General features: G+C 55.2%; 1 protein-coding gene across 1 annotated transcript; it reads right to left on the reverse strand.

The window, feature by feature from the left end:
• Nucleotides 1–569: 569 nt before the first annotated feature.
• Nucleotides 570–11,423, reverse strand: ABCF3 (ATP binding cassette subfamily F member 3). Its single transcript, XM_056498573.1, has 21 exons — nucleotides 11,147–11,423; nucleotides 10,803–10,950; nucleotides 10,651–10,730; nucleotides 10,291–10,346; nucleotides 8,510–8,607; nucleotides 8,273–8,395; nucleotides 7,741–8,007; nucleotides 7,455–7,535; nucleotides 6,847–6,906; nucleotides 6,488–6,544; nucleotides 6,259–6,281; nucleotides 5,618–5,673; nucleotides 5,282–5,482; nucleotides 5,051–5,127; nucleotides 4,783–4,827; nucleotides 4,359–4,491; nucleotides 3,684–3,772; nucleotides 3,391–3,482; nucleotides 2,698–2,830; nucleotides 2,251–2,338; nucleotides 570–1,441 (listed from the first exon to the last, which is right to left on the reverse strand). Exons 1-21 carry the CDS (start codon nucleotides 11,217–11,219, stop codon nucleotides 1,283–1,285), a joined length of 2,139 nt encoding a protein of 712 aa, XP_056354548.1. The 5' UTR covers nucleotides 11,220–11,423; the 3' UTR covers nucleotides 570–1,282.
• Nucleotides 11,424–11,757: the final 334 nt, after the last annotated feature.

Raw genomic sequence — 11,757 nt, forward strand, 5'->3', positions numbered from 1 at the left:
TTATGTTATAGTTTTTTAATTGAACCACGGTTTTCAACTCCTCTTGCTTGTTACCTGCATGCTTTGGTGTGGAGACACTTCAGCTGGGGGCCTTTTTGCCACTTGGGAGGAGCCCTGCCTAATAATTCCTTTGAGATGATTTATGGATATTATCCTGTTGCTTTCTAAGGTGTTGGTGCTTCCTGGTTTCTCTGACACCCAGAAATACATTCTCATTCCTGCTCGATGTAGTTTAAAGCTCTGCCCCCTTCCTCTTGCCCACCCTCAGCCATTTTCCCCCAAAACCACTACCGGATCCGGTACCCTCCAGAGCTGACAGCCAACCCCAGCCTCACACCAGCTCCATGCCCCCAAAGGTGGCCTGTGGCCTCCCACTGCCCAGTGGGACACTGGCACGCTCCATCCAGGAGGTCTCAGCCTCACCTGCATCACACAGCTGCCATTTAATTCAGAGAGAATCATCTGGAAAGCATATCCCCCTTACCAGCCTTGTGCTTGGGGCAACAGCAGGACAACCCCCCCTTCCCCTCCAAAATCAAACCCCACGGCCCCTGAAGGAAAGGAGAGCATTGCACCCACTGCGTCCTGGGTTTATTTACACCACAACCTGTGTGTGGGTGGGCAGGGAGGGATTCTGGGCAGCCCACCCCAGAGCAGCCCACCCCAGGGCCGGTTTGAAGGCAAGGCAGGCAGCAGCACAGGGAGGGGAGCAGGGAGCATGCCCAGCAGAACCAGGCTCTGGCTCCCTCGGCACTACAGACGTAAGCAAGCCCCAGCATCGGGGGGCTGGGGAAGAGGCGGGGGTCACTTTTAGCAGCAAACGCCTCTGTTTCCCTCCAAGGCAGCAGGGAGGACAGTGGCACGTGATGGAGCCAGACTAGTGCTCAGGCAGTTAAACAAAAAAAAACAAAGAGAGAAAAAGGCAGAGGGTGAAGCGAAGAGACATGGAGAACAGCTCTTCTGCCCTGCAGAGCATGGAGTTAAACCGAGGGTGAGGATGCTCTGCCTTCCCTCCTCTCGGCACAGCAGCAGCTCCAGGCACAGCCCTGGCCAGTGGCAGAGCCCCTGGCGTGCCCCTGGCCATCCCACCAGGCTCCTGCTCCCGTGCTGTCCTTCCACCGGCCCCGGGAGGGGAGAGCAGCTCAGGTGCAGTTTGATGGCATGGCTGACAGTCCGTGTGGGCAGCAGCGCCCTTGGCGCTCTGCCAGGCACAGTTGGGATGGAAGCCGAGGTGGCTGAGCTTTGCCCTACAGCCCCTGGCACAGTCCGGCTCCCACCTCCCTTATAGGAAACCCTCCTTGCGGAACTGCTCCTTCAGGATGTCTCTGTACTGGTCAAAGCCACCCTCGATGCGTGTCACGGTGGCGTTCTCACACACCCACAGCTCGTGGCACACCAGGCGGATGAAGCGTTCATCATGGGACACCAGGATTATGCCACCCTGCCAATACACAAGGAGGAAAATTGGGAACTTAGTGGAACACAACCCAGAGCCCAGGACTGGTGGCATGGAGATCTTGTGCCCCTGGCTAGCGTGTGCCCAGCGCTTCAGGTTTCCATCTGCTCCACAGAAAACTTAACAGTATTTTACTGACAGGGAGCTCATCCCAGCCTTTCCTTCCTTCAGGGTGACAGATGCATCACCTATGGAGGAGCCATGTGTAGTAGTAACATATTTAGTCCCCACTCTCAGAAGGCAAATGCAAGGCTTGTTACTGGCTCTCCAGGTCTCCAACAACTTCAAGGATGGAGAATCCACATAAAGTCAGTAACAGTGAAATTGTGTCTGGGTAGGGCCCTGAGCAGCCTCAGCTAAGCTTTTCTGTCACAGGAAAACTGCCCCAACCTGAGCAACAACCAGTGAGATCCAGGTTGATCACACTGGGAATTTGGAGGTTGAGTCTTTGGAGATCAGGCAAAAAACATGCCTACAGAAGATCTGAGCAGCCCCAAGGCAGGGCTGGGAGCTGCACACAGCACATGAGAAGTCAGAATGTAAGTGAGAAAGGGATAAGGTGCTCTCTGGGCTGCAACTGCCTCTCTCAGCCACTCCTAGCCAAAGCCATGAAGTAAACAAACCACCAGGATGGATGGCTAAGGCAGAAATGTGACTCACTTCCCAAATTCTGTCCTAGACTTGAAGTCACTGCTGGTATTTCACCATCCACCTCTGGCTGAGATACTGAGTAACTTGAGCTGGAAGCTTCAGGAAGTGTTAGAAAAGAATAGATGTTACTGGGAGAACCTTACCCGGAACTTATTCAGTGCCTTTGCCAGTGCCTCAATGGTCTCCATGTCCAGGTGATTTGTTGGCTCATCCAGGATGTAGAAGTTTGGACTGGAAGAGAAGACAGCTCTGAGGATGCACTGGAACAGGCTCAGGCTGGGTCTGCACCCTGATTGCTGCTTTAGCTGCTCAGAGCCACAGCCACTGACATGTGCCTGGCCCCAGGATTGGCACTGTCCAGTCCCAGGGACACCTCTTATCCCTGTGAGCCCAAAGCAGTGGGCTGCCTCCTCCCACCTGCCTCCTTCCACACAGTCTCCCCAGGGTGACACCTCCCTGTCCATAAAAACCCCCAAGGACAAGGCTTTTGTGGGGTAACAGCAAATCCCTGGATTCCTGCCTTCCTTCCAATGAAGCAAGCTCTAGGGATGAAGCCATGCAAAAATTAACAGCATTTGGGAGAACATTACCAGGGCATAGTCATCTGGGCAAAGGCCACTCGACTCTTCTGACCCCCGGACAGGCTGGCCACGGGACGCACGGCCAGCTCTCCGGACACGCCGTACCTCCCCAGCTGGTGCCGGTACTCCTCCTCCGTCTTCCCTGCAGGAACATCATGTCACAACACAGCTATGGCACACCTGGTGTGACACAGGGCCATAGCTGGGCAGCCTCTGCCACACCAGCAAACGGGAGTTCAGCAGCACTTCCAGGCAATCTCCTCCCATGCAGGGGTTTTGCAGGGAAAACCTGACTGACACAATCAGGATGGGGCTGCAGGGCTGGTGACTGACACCAAGTGATGCTTCTCCCAGGTCCCTGCCACTGTGTCAGAAGGAAAACCAGACACCCATCCCTATCACCCGTGGAGAAGGGAACCAGAGGTTTTGGCAACTGGGAAAGGGGGATCCAGTGCTCATCCTATGAGGAGGAAAGCAGCTCATCTGCCCCCAAAACTTGGCACCAGTCTGAGACCTGCTGACTACCAGCTACCCTGCTTCTCATGGCTGATGACCTGAACTTGGCTGGATGAGGGGAGTTATCCCAGTGCTGGCAGTGACCCTTAAGCACTGATGGGACAGAGCCTTATGCCCAGGACGACAGACAAATCAATGCTCCTCCACACACAGCAAAGGAGACCTCTGGGATCAACAAAAACTCACCTGGGAACTTTCTTGCCAGTAACTCAACAGCACTGATATTCAAGTCTAGTTGATCCACATGGTGCTGGCTGAAATAACCAATCTTTAAGTTTCTGCAGAATAAGAAGAGGGATCAGGAGCTGTTACCAGACCTTACAACCACAGCTTTCATAGCTGCAGTGCCATAAGGAGGCACATGTGGGGGTGTGCTGGACCCATCCCAGTCGCTCAAGCAGCCACTTCTCTAAAGCACAGCCCAGGAGCTCCCCAGCTGCACCATTCCTCCCAGTCCCCCAGCCCTCCCAAACAGGTACCTGTGAGCATGTCTGATCCCTCTGACTGGTGCCAGCTCCCCCATTAAGATCTTTAGCATGGTTGATTTGCCAGCTCCGTTTTCCCCAACCTAGAGAAGCAGCAGCAGCATTGGAGAATGTGAAATCCATGAAGGCACTTCGGAGAGGAGTGCAGTGATCAGGGAATTTCAGCTCTTGTAGATGATGAGGGCGAGCAGGACAGAGCATAAATGGTGACTTCAGCTACCAGGAAGCTGCATTTCTATCACTGACAAGCAGCACTGGCAGCAGTGCCAGATGTTCCCTCCCCAACCCTCAAGCCTAAGAATTACCCGGCCTCATCTGCAAGCAGTGTCTGCTGCCCCATGCAATGTAGCAGGGCCCCCACTACATGCTGCAGTCATCTAACAGGAGCCAGATATGGAACTAGTCTCTTCTCAGAGGTATCTAGTGAAAGGATGAAATCACAAATTCTAAATGGTACTAGGAAAAATGTTCCCATGTTCCTCAAAATGAGGACGATCAAATGCTGTGATGGGACCCAGCAGAATGGAAGAAATAGTCCTCCCTGGAAAGATCCAGAATTCAACTGGACAAGGACCTGAGCAACCTGACCTATAATCAAAGCTATCCCTCTTTTGAGCAGGGTCCTCCCAAGGTCTCTCGCAGCCTCCATTACTCTACAATCCCACATACCACACAGATGCGAGACTCCAGGTCGGCAGAGACAGAGAGGGAATGAAAGATGTAGTGACTTGGCTCATAATAGAAGTCTACTTCATCCAGCTGCAGGATTGGGGGGGAGAACTTCTCAAAGCCATCGGGAAACCTGAGAAGGCAGGAAGAGGTGAGAGATGGCCAGGAACTTCAGAGACTCCCAAATGCCCAGACCAACCTGGGAGGGCTCCCTACCACGCTGGGCCTCAGGGAAGGACAGTCATGAGAAGACAACAAAGACCTGCAGCCTTGGCCCCAAGAGGGAACCCAGCCTGATCTCCCTGTCAGAGTAAAACTGGCCCACACGAAAGGGTGGTTGTCCCAGCTGGGACAGGACCCTGAGTAAATTCATGTCAGAAATGGAGCCAGGTGCCCTCCAAACAATGGCTCAGGGAACACTTACCTGATGATCACCTCAGATTCCTTGTCCACAGGTTTCAGCACTGGCCTGCAAGAAGAGGAAACATATAACCAAGGTGCTCTGCACTGTGGGTCTGCTCCCACACCAGAAGCCCAGGTAGAGTCTGTGACACACCCTAACCAAAACCTCTGGAACAAAGACAGGCACCCAAAACCACAAGTGTATCTGCCAGGTACCCTGGGAACCTCCATTTCTTCCCATGAGCATTGCCCCTTTCCCACCTCCAGAGAGGAGCAGAACAGGCACTCACAGCTTCTCCAACAGCTTGATCTTGCTCTGGACTTGGGACGCCCGGTTGGCGTTGTAGCGAAAGCGGTCAATGAAAACCTGCGAGAGAGAAAAGATCAGAGAGCCCCAAGCCCCCTTCAGCACCAGCTACCCTGCTCCACTGCCAAACCTACAGCAACACAATCACTAAGGCAGAGAGAAAGGGACAAGGCTGGGAGAAGAATGCCCCAACTCCACTGGCTCCTCCCAGTACCTGGATGTGCTCGCGGTACTGCTGCTGGGCTTCATACTCTCGCTGCTGGTTCTTCAGGCGCTCCTCCTTGGTCTTGATGAAGTTCTCAAAGTCCCCACGGTACATGTCCAGCCGCTGTGAGTGCAGGTGGATGATGTCCGTGGCCACAGCGTTCAGGAAGTTCCTGTCGTGGGACACCACGAGGATAGTAGACTGCCAGGTCTGGAGGAGACAGCAAGAGGGAGGCCTGAGCACCATCAAGCCAGAGCACAGGAGCTGGTCCCACCAGCCAGGGAGGCGAGGACATCTCCCTCCCTCACCTGCTCTTTGTATCAAGGCCTTCTGCCACCCCCCTACCTGTAGGTAGCTCTCCAGCCACAAAATTGCCCTCACATCCAGCATGTTCGTTGGCTCTGAGGGAAGGGGAAAAGGCACTGAGGTCAGCAGGGATGGGGACAGCTGGATTATATTTTTTCCCATAGGAAAGCCTAGTGATCTGCACTGGGGAGAAAAGAGCCTGCATGGAGACCTTCTCTGCCCAGCTCAGGGGTGTGATGCAGTGTGTGCAGGGGACTGAGGCTCAGGCAGGGATGCTCCCCCCACTCCACATCGATACCCAGACTCTGGTGCCTCACAGCAGCATCTCACCCAAATTCCCTACCCAACCTGGGCATGCTCTGCAGTGAAGGGACTTCCCCCACCACAGACTGGCAGCCAGGCTGCATTCCATGGACTGGGAAGGGAGAGGGAACAGAACTTGGGGCAGGATGACATGCAGAACACTTGGTTGGAGCACAGGGCAAATCTCTGCTGAGCACAGTGAGAGCTGGTGCCCAGGCAGATTTCCCTGTGCCACTGCTGCCAACGGCACTGCCAGGCTAGCCCATCACACAGGGCTATTTTAAGCAGGCAGATAATGGCCATGGCATGTTCCCAACCCCAGGAAGGGCACAGGCAGGCACAGCAGTGTCAGAGGGGGACTCACAGTATCAACTTACCATCCAGCAGAAGGAGATCTGGCCTGAGGAAAACAAGACATGGGTATCAGAAGCAGAAGGAGCACAGGGTCAGTGCAGAGTGTCTCATCACACACACAGAGCTGCAGTGCCTCCAGCAGCCCCCACCCCAAGAGCCTGGGTTGAGAGGACCCCCAGGCAGCACCCCTGCACCTTGTAGCACAGACAATGAGGAGCCTTAACCCCATAGCATGAAGGCCTGGACACCAACCTGGCAAACAGGGCTCTGGCTAAGGCTAGTCTCATTCTCCAGCCTCCAGAAAACTCTCTGAGGAGAGAAGATGCAGAGAGGAGTTACTGTTCAACACAGAGCCACTCTGTGTTTGCCTGTCTGCAGGATCCCTGCTCCCCCATGGCTCTTTTGGCTCTGCTGTCATCCAGAGGCAACTTGTCCCCGCAGATATTTCAGGCACAGCACAAGATCTGCGGTCCAGCAGGAAGGTGGCAGGAGACCACATTGGATGGGCAAGAACAGACCCTTCTGCTCTTCCTTACAACCACAGCAGTGCCTAGGGGCTCAATTGGAACATCTCCCCAGCCCCATCACTGCCTCAAAGTTTGGAAACTTACTTGGTTGTCTGTTGTTGCATCTTTGCATTAAAGCCCAGCCCAGCAAGAATGACAGATGCCCTGAGGAAAAAGGGAGAGAACTGGAATTCAGCTACAGCATCCAACTGCAGAGCACAGTCTGAGGTCTCAGACCCACAACCACCAAGGGAACTCTGCTACATATTTTAAAGCCATTCTGGTGTAGGAAAAATTCCCTGCACACACAAGAGAAGCACTTGGCTGGAAAATGCAGCCCAGCAGGGCACAGCATCCACATGAAGTCCCAGGAGATTTGCAAGGAGTCTTCATCTCTTTGACCAGGAAGAGAGTCACACCACCACTACCATCCCAAAAATGCTCCCTAAGCACCAGGAACCTAGGGAGGTCAGAGAGCAGTAGCAGCAACAATACAAGCCATTTGGGGCAAAAATGTCCCTCCAGCCTCAGCAGAAAGCTCAACTATTCCTAAACCAGCAGAGCTGTGACAAAGAAGAGACAAGAAGAACAGCAGGGAAAACCCCATCCCTGCATGCTGGATCCCAGGGCTGCAGCATCACCCTTCCATACCCCAAACCACTGCTCAGCCCTGGCCATGCCAACACACAGTAATGCCCACAGGCCTGTCTCACCTTGCTGGGGCCTTGTCTGCCTCAATCTCCTCCAGCTTAGCATAGATCTCTGATAGTCTGGCACCTTCTGTCCCTTCTCCCCTAGGGCAGAAAAAGGAGAAGTGTGTGGGACTCACCAAGTCAGAGTCTGAGTGCTGGGGGAGGCTGATCTCCCCAGGTAGGACTAATGTAAGGCAAGATAGAGCCCACCCCTGCCAGAGCCTTTTTTTGGAAGGGAGAAACCTCAGAATGAGACCTCGTGGTCAAGAGGCCACGCAAGGGCTGGAAATCCAGGGGATCACCTCACCTGCCAGCACTGATCTTGGCTGTCAGGTCCCTCTCCTCCTGCAGCAGGCTCTCACGAGTGGTGTCACACTCCAGCACGCTCTGCAGTGCTGGTGTGTCATCCCCTGCCACCTCCTGCTCCACGTGCAGGATGCTGATGTGTGAGGGGATGCGCAGGCTCTGGCTGGCGATCATCTTCAGCAGCGTGGTCTTCCCCAGCCCGTTCCTGCCCACCAGCCCATAGCGCCGGCCAAAAGCCAGGTTCAGGTCTGCTCCCGTCAGCAGGACACTGAAGCAAGGGAACAGGCAGGTCCCTGGTCAGACTGTCCCATGAAGAGGGGATAACCACCTACCCCTGATGTATTTCAGGCTGTGCTGTAGCCAAGCAAAAATCACAGGTTTCTCCTGCCCAAAGCCAACAGGGTCAATGCCCACCTTGCTTCCTGATCTTTGCCACATCCTCTGTAATTTCCAAACTGCTCTCTAATCCAGTCTCAATCCCCCATGGTCCAAAATCCCAGCCAGGGTCTGTCCCACGTCCCCAGCGCACTCACCGCTCACCGAAGGACACATCGAAGTTCTCGATGTGCACATCATACGACTTGTTCTTGCCTGATGACTCCATGCGAGTCTCCTTCTTGCTGGAAGCTTGGCTGGCAGATGCCTCCTCAAGGACTCTGCAGACACACAGACACAGAGAGGGGGCTCAACAGGAAAGCTCTGGCACCGCCAGATCCCAGCCATGCGCAGCAGAGCGGGATGGGGATGTTCACAGTGCCCTGCACACTCACACGGGGCCGGATGACTTCAGGGAATCCCGCTCCAGCCTCTTGTCCTGCTTGGCTTTCAGCCTGGCTTCCGCCTTCTCCAGTTTCTTGGCATTCACCATCTGGGACACAGAACGGAGTTTGAACAAGAGAGAGCACCTTCAACAAAATCCCCAAAAGCCCAGCTCTGGGAGAAAAAAGATCAATCAACCTCTCAAGCCTGGAAGAAACGGAAGGAATGACAGGGAAACTGGGACAGATTCAAGCATATTTTGAGGAGGCTAATCAGGCCAGGAAGCTACCTCAGGAATGAAGTCCTAAATCAATAGCTTATACACAAGTTTTGCCTCAGCAAGGCACAAGGTTTTGGCTGACCCTATCAAACAATCAGTTTCTGTAGCTCCAGGGACCTGGATCAACCAAGTCACTTCAACAGCAGCAACCTGCCCTCCCAGTGCCTCTTCTGGTATACTCTGCACCCAGCCTTGAAGTGGACCATGAGGTGTTTCCCTTCCCAACACGTTAAACGTTAGCCAGTTTGGAACAAACTCCTCTTGAGCAGTAGATCAGAGACAAAAAGCATTTAATTAACCCTGAAGGCAAGAAGGCGCCAAGTGTTTTAACCTGGCTTCTGGTCTTGGCCAGACTTTCAGCCCACTCCAGCTTATTCCTGCATAGAGTCAAATATTTGTGGCTGACCAAGAACACTCCTAGGTATTCCTAGGCAACTCTGCAGGCACTGGAGCACGTTACAGACCTGCATGCCAGACTGAAGAGTGTCTTGTTACTAGAGCTGTGACCCCACACCTACAGAGTCACTCTGTAAACTATACCCAGCTTTCTGAATCTCCTAGTAAGACATGTCCTCCAAGGCTTGACAGGTGTCCCGAGGCTTTCTCTGAATCGTCTCCAATTTTGCTGAAGATCCTTTTTTGAGCTGCAGACACAAGAGCTGGAAAGTGAATCCAGCCACAACAACTCTGGTGCCAAAACCAGCCAGAGCTGCCAGTTTTTGCTTAAGACTCCCGTTCAGACATGTGGGAATCATGTTAGGTCTCAGCCTCCGAGTGAAGGGTTCTCATCCTCAGCACATTAACCCATGGAAAGGGAGCTCTGTGAGGGACTAGCCTGGCAAAGACACTGCCACCCTTGCTTTGTGGATTTACAACTGCCCTCACCCATGCTCAGACTTTGGCACATTCAACAGAGACAGCAAGCCAGGCTGTTCCTGAGCAGCTACACATTCCATCAATACAGATGTTCCGATTTCCTCAGGTCATGGAGTGGAACGAGTTCCAAACTCCTCTGCTCTTAATCTTATTTCCCAAACCACAACAACCTACAGCTGGCTCCAGAGCTGGGCTTACACTATCCCTGCAGCAGCTCTCCACTAACTTCCCACTGTAACATCCCTCCCAGGGGATCACCCATCACCCAGGGCTTTACTCCTCATTGAATATTCAAGATGTCATCCAGGGACATCTTATTTTCTCAATCAAAGGCCTTGCTGTAGGAGCCAAAGATCCTCTCAAAAGTCAGAGTTCACTAAGAAATTACAACAAAATAGATCTCGTCAGATTAATAAGTTGCTAACTCGTGTGGAGCCTCTCACCAGACCAAGGTCAAGAATTTCCCAAATGACAGAAAGCCTGACAAGGAGAAGCAGTACCCCCTGCCACTCTACTCTGAACTAGGATGGGCTGCCATGGCTGCTCTCCAAGGGCAACCTGGACTGGAGCAGGGCAGGGCACCTGCAGCCCCACGTGTCAGCTGCTCCCACAAGGAAGGGAGCAGCCCTCACCTACCGAGGTCTGGCCTCTCTTCAGCAGCAGCCCCGGCAGCAGATCCGCGCTGGTGTCACCTGCAAGGAGACGGTGGGGCTGGGGTTGGTGAGGACGTGAGGCAGGCACTTAACCCATGCCCAGATAATGACTGATATCTCTCCCGACAGGATGAGCGGAGCAAAGGGCATCCCTGCACCCCCACCCAGCTTACCCCGTGGGCACTGCTGAGCACAGCTCAGCAGCAGTACGAGAGCAGATGTGTGCCTGTGAGGGAGAGCCTGAGGCTCCCCTCGCCAAGGTCAGGTGAGCACACCCAACGCCCCGAACCCTTCCGAGCTCCAGCACCCTGACGGGGGGACATGAGCCGCGGGCATCACTCACCATATCCATCGGCCATCTGGGAGAGCTGGATGGGGGCATCCAGCAGCACCTGGCTGCAGCGCTGCGCTTGGCCCTCGTCCCTGCGGGGAGGAGGAGGAGGGTGAGGTGCATGAGTGGGGTGAGGGGGTGCGGGGGGACGCGGGTGCCCTTACAGCTGCAGGGTGTTGAAGAGCCGCTGGCAGATCTCCCTGATGGCGCCGTCGTCCTTGGTGTCCTGCGACACCTCCCGCAGCAGCTCGCCCACCGCCTCCTCCAGCTCGTCCACCGACTCGAAGTCCGCCCCGCTGCCGTGCAGGATCCCTGCGGGCACACGGCGCTGGCGCTGCACATCCCGCTGCTGTCGCGACAGGTGGCACCCTCCCGGTCCCCCTACCCCACCCGTCCCCGGCCGCCTGTCGCGATTCGGGCGCTGCCGCCTGTCGCCACAGCGGGGAGGTATCGCGACATGCGGCGCCGCGGAAGGCCGAGCCACAGCTGGCAGGCGGAAGCCGCTCACCCGTCACGTAAGCGAAGAGCTCGCCGTCCAAGTCGGGGAACTCGGAGCGGATGATGTCGGCGCAGGACGCCATGGCGGGGCCGGCCCGCCCCGCGGAGCTGCCGCCGCCGCTCGGAGCCGGAAAGGACGCCGGGCGCTGCCGGGAAGGGGGCGGGAGGCCGCCATGGCGCGGGGGCGGCCGGGAGATGTAGTCCGGGCCCGACTGCGCCTGCGCGTTATGGGGCCAGGAGTGGGGCTCCCGCGCCACGTGCCGAGACAGCGGCACCGGGAGCGATCGGGACGAGCCCAAAACCCGCTCAGCCCCTGCTTGTTGTGTCGCCTTGGAATTTTTTTCTTCCCTCTTTGGGGTTTGGGTTCGCAGTTTTTCATCCACCGATGGGGAATGACCACTTGGACACCCGCACAGGCTCACAGACTGAAGGCAGAGGGGCTGAGCCAAGGGCCAGGTCCCGCACAGCACTCACCTTGGCCCCTGCCACCAAAGCCAAGTTAAAAGGGGAAATGGCTTTTGAGTTTTTTTTCAGGCATGCACAAAGAAAAGATGACTAGCTGGGGCACAGAAGCCAGACTTACAGGGGGCTGGGACACACCACCGAGTTCAGTTCCTCCCA

The sequence above is a fragment of the Oenanthe melanoleuca genome, chromosome 9 (genome assembly GCF_029582105.1).
Source record: "Oenanthe melanoleuca isolate GR-GAL-2019-014 chromosome 9, OMel1.0, whole genome shotgun sequence".
NCBI classification, from domain to species: domain Eukaryota; kingdom Metazoa; phylum Chordata; class Aves; order Passeriformes; family Muscicapidae; genus Oenanthe; species Oenanthe melanoleuca.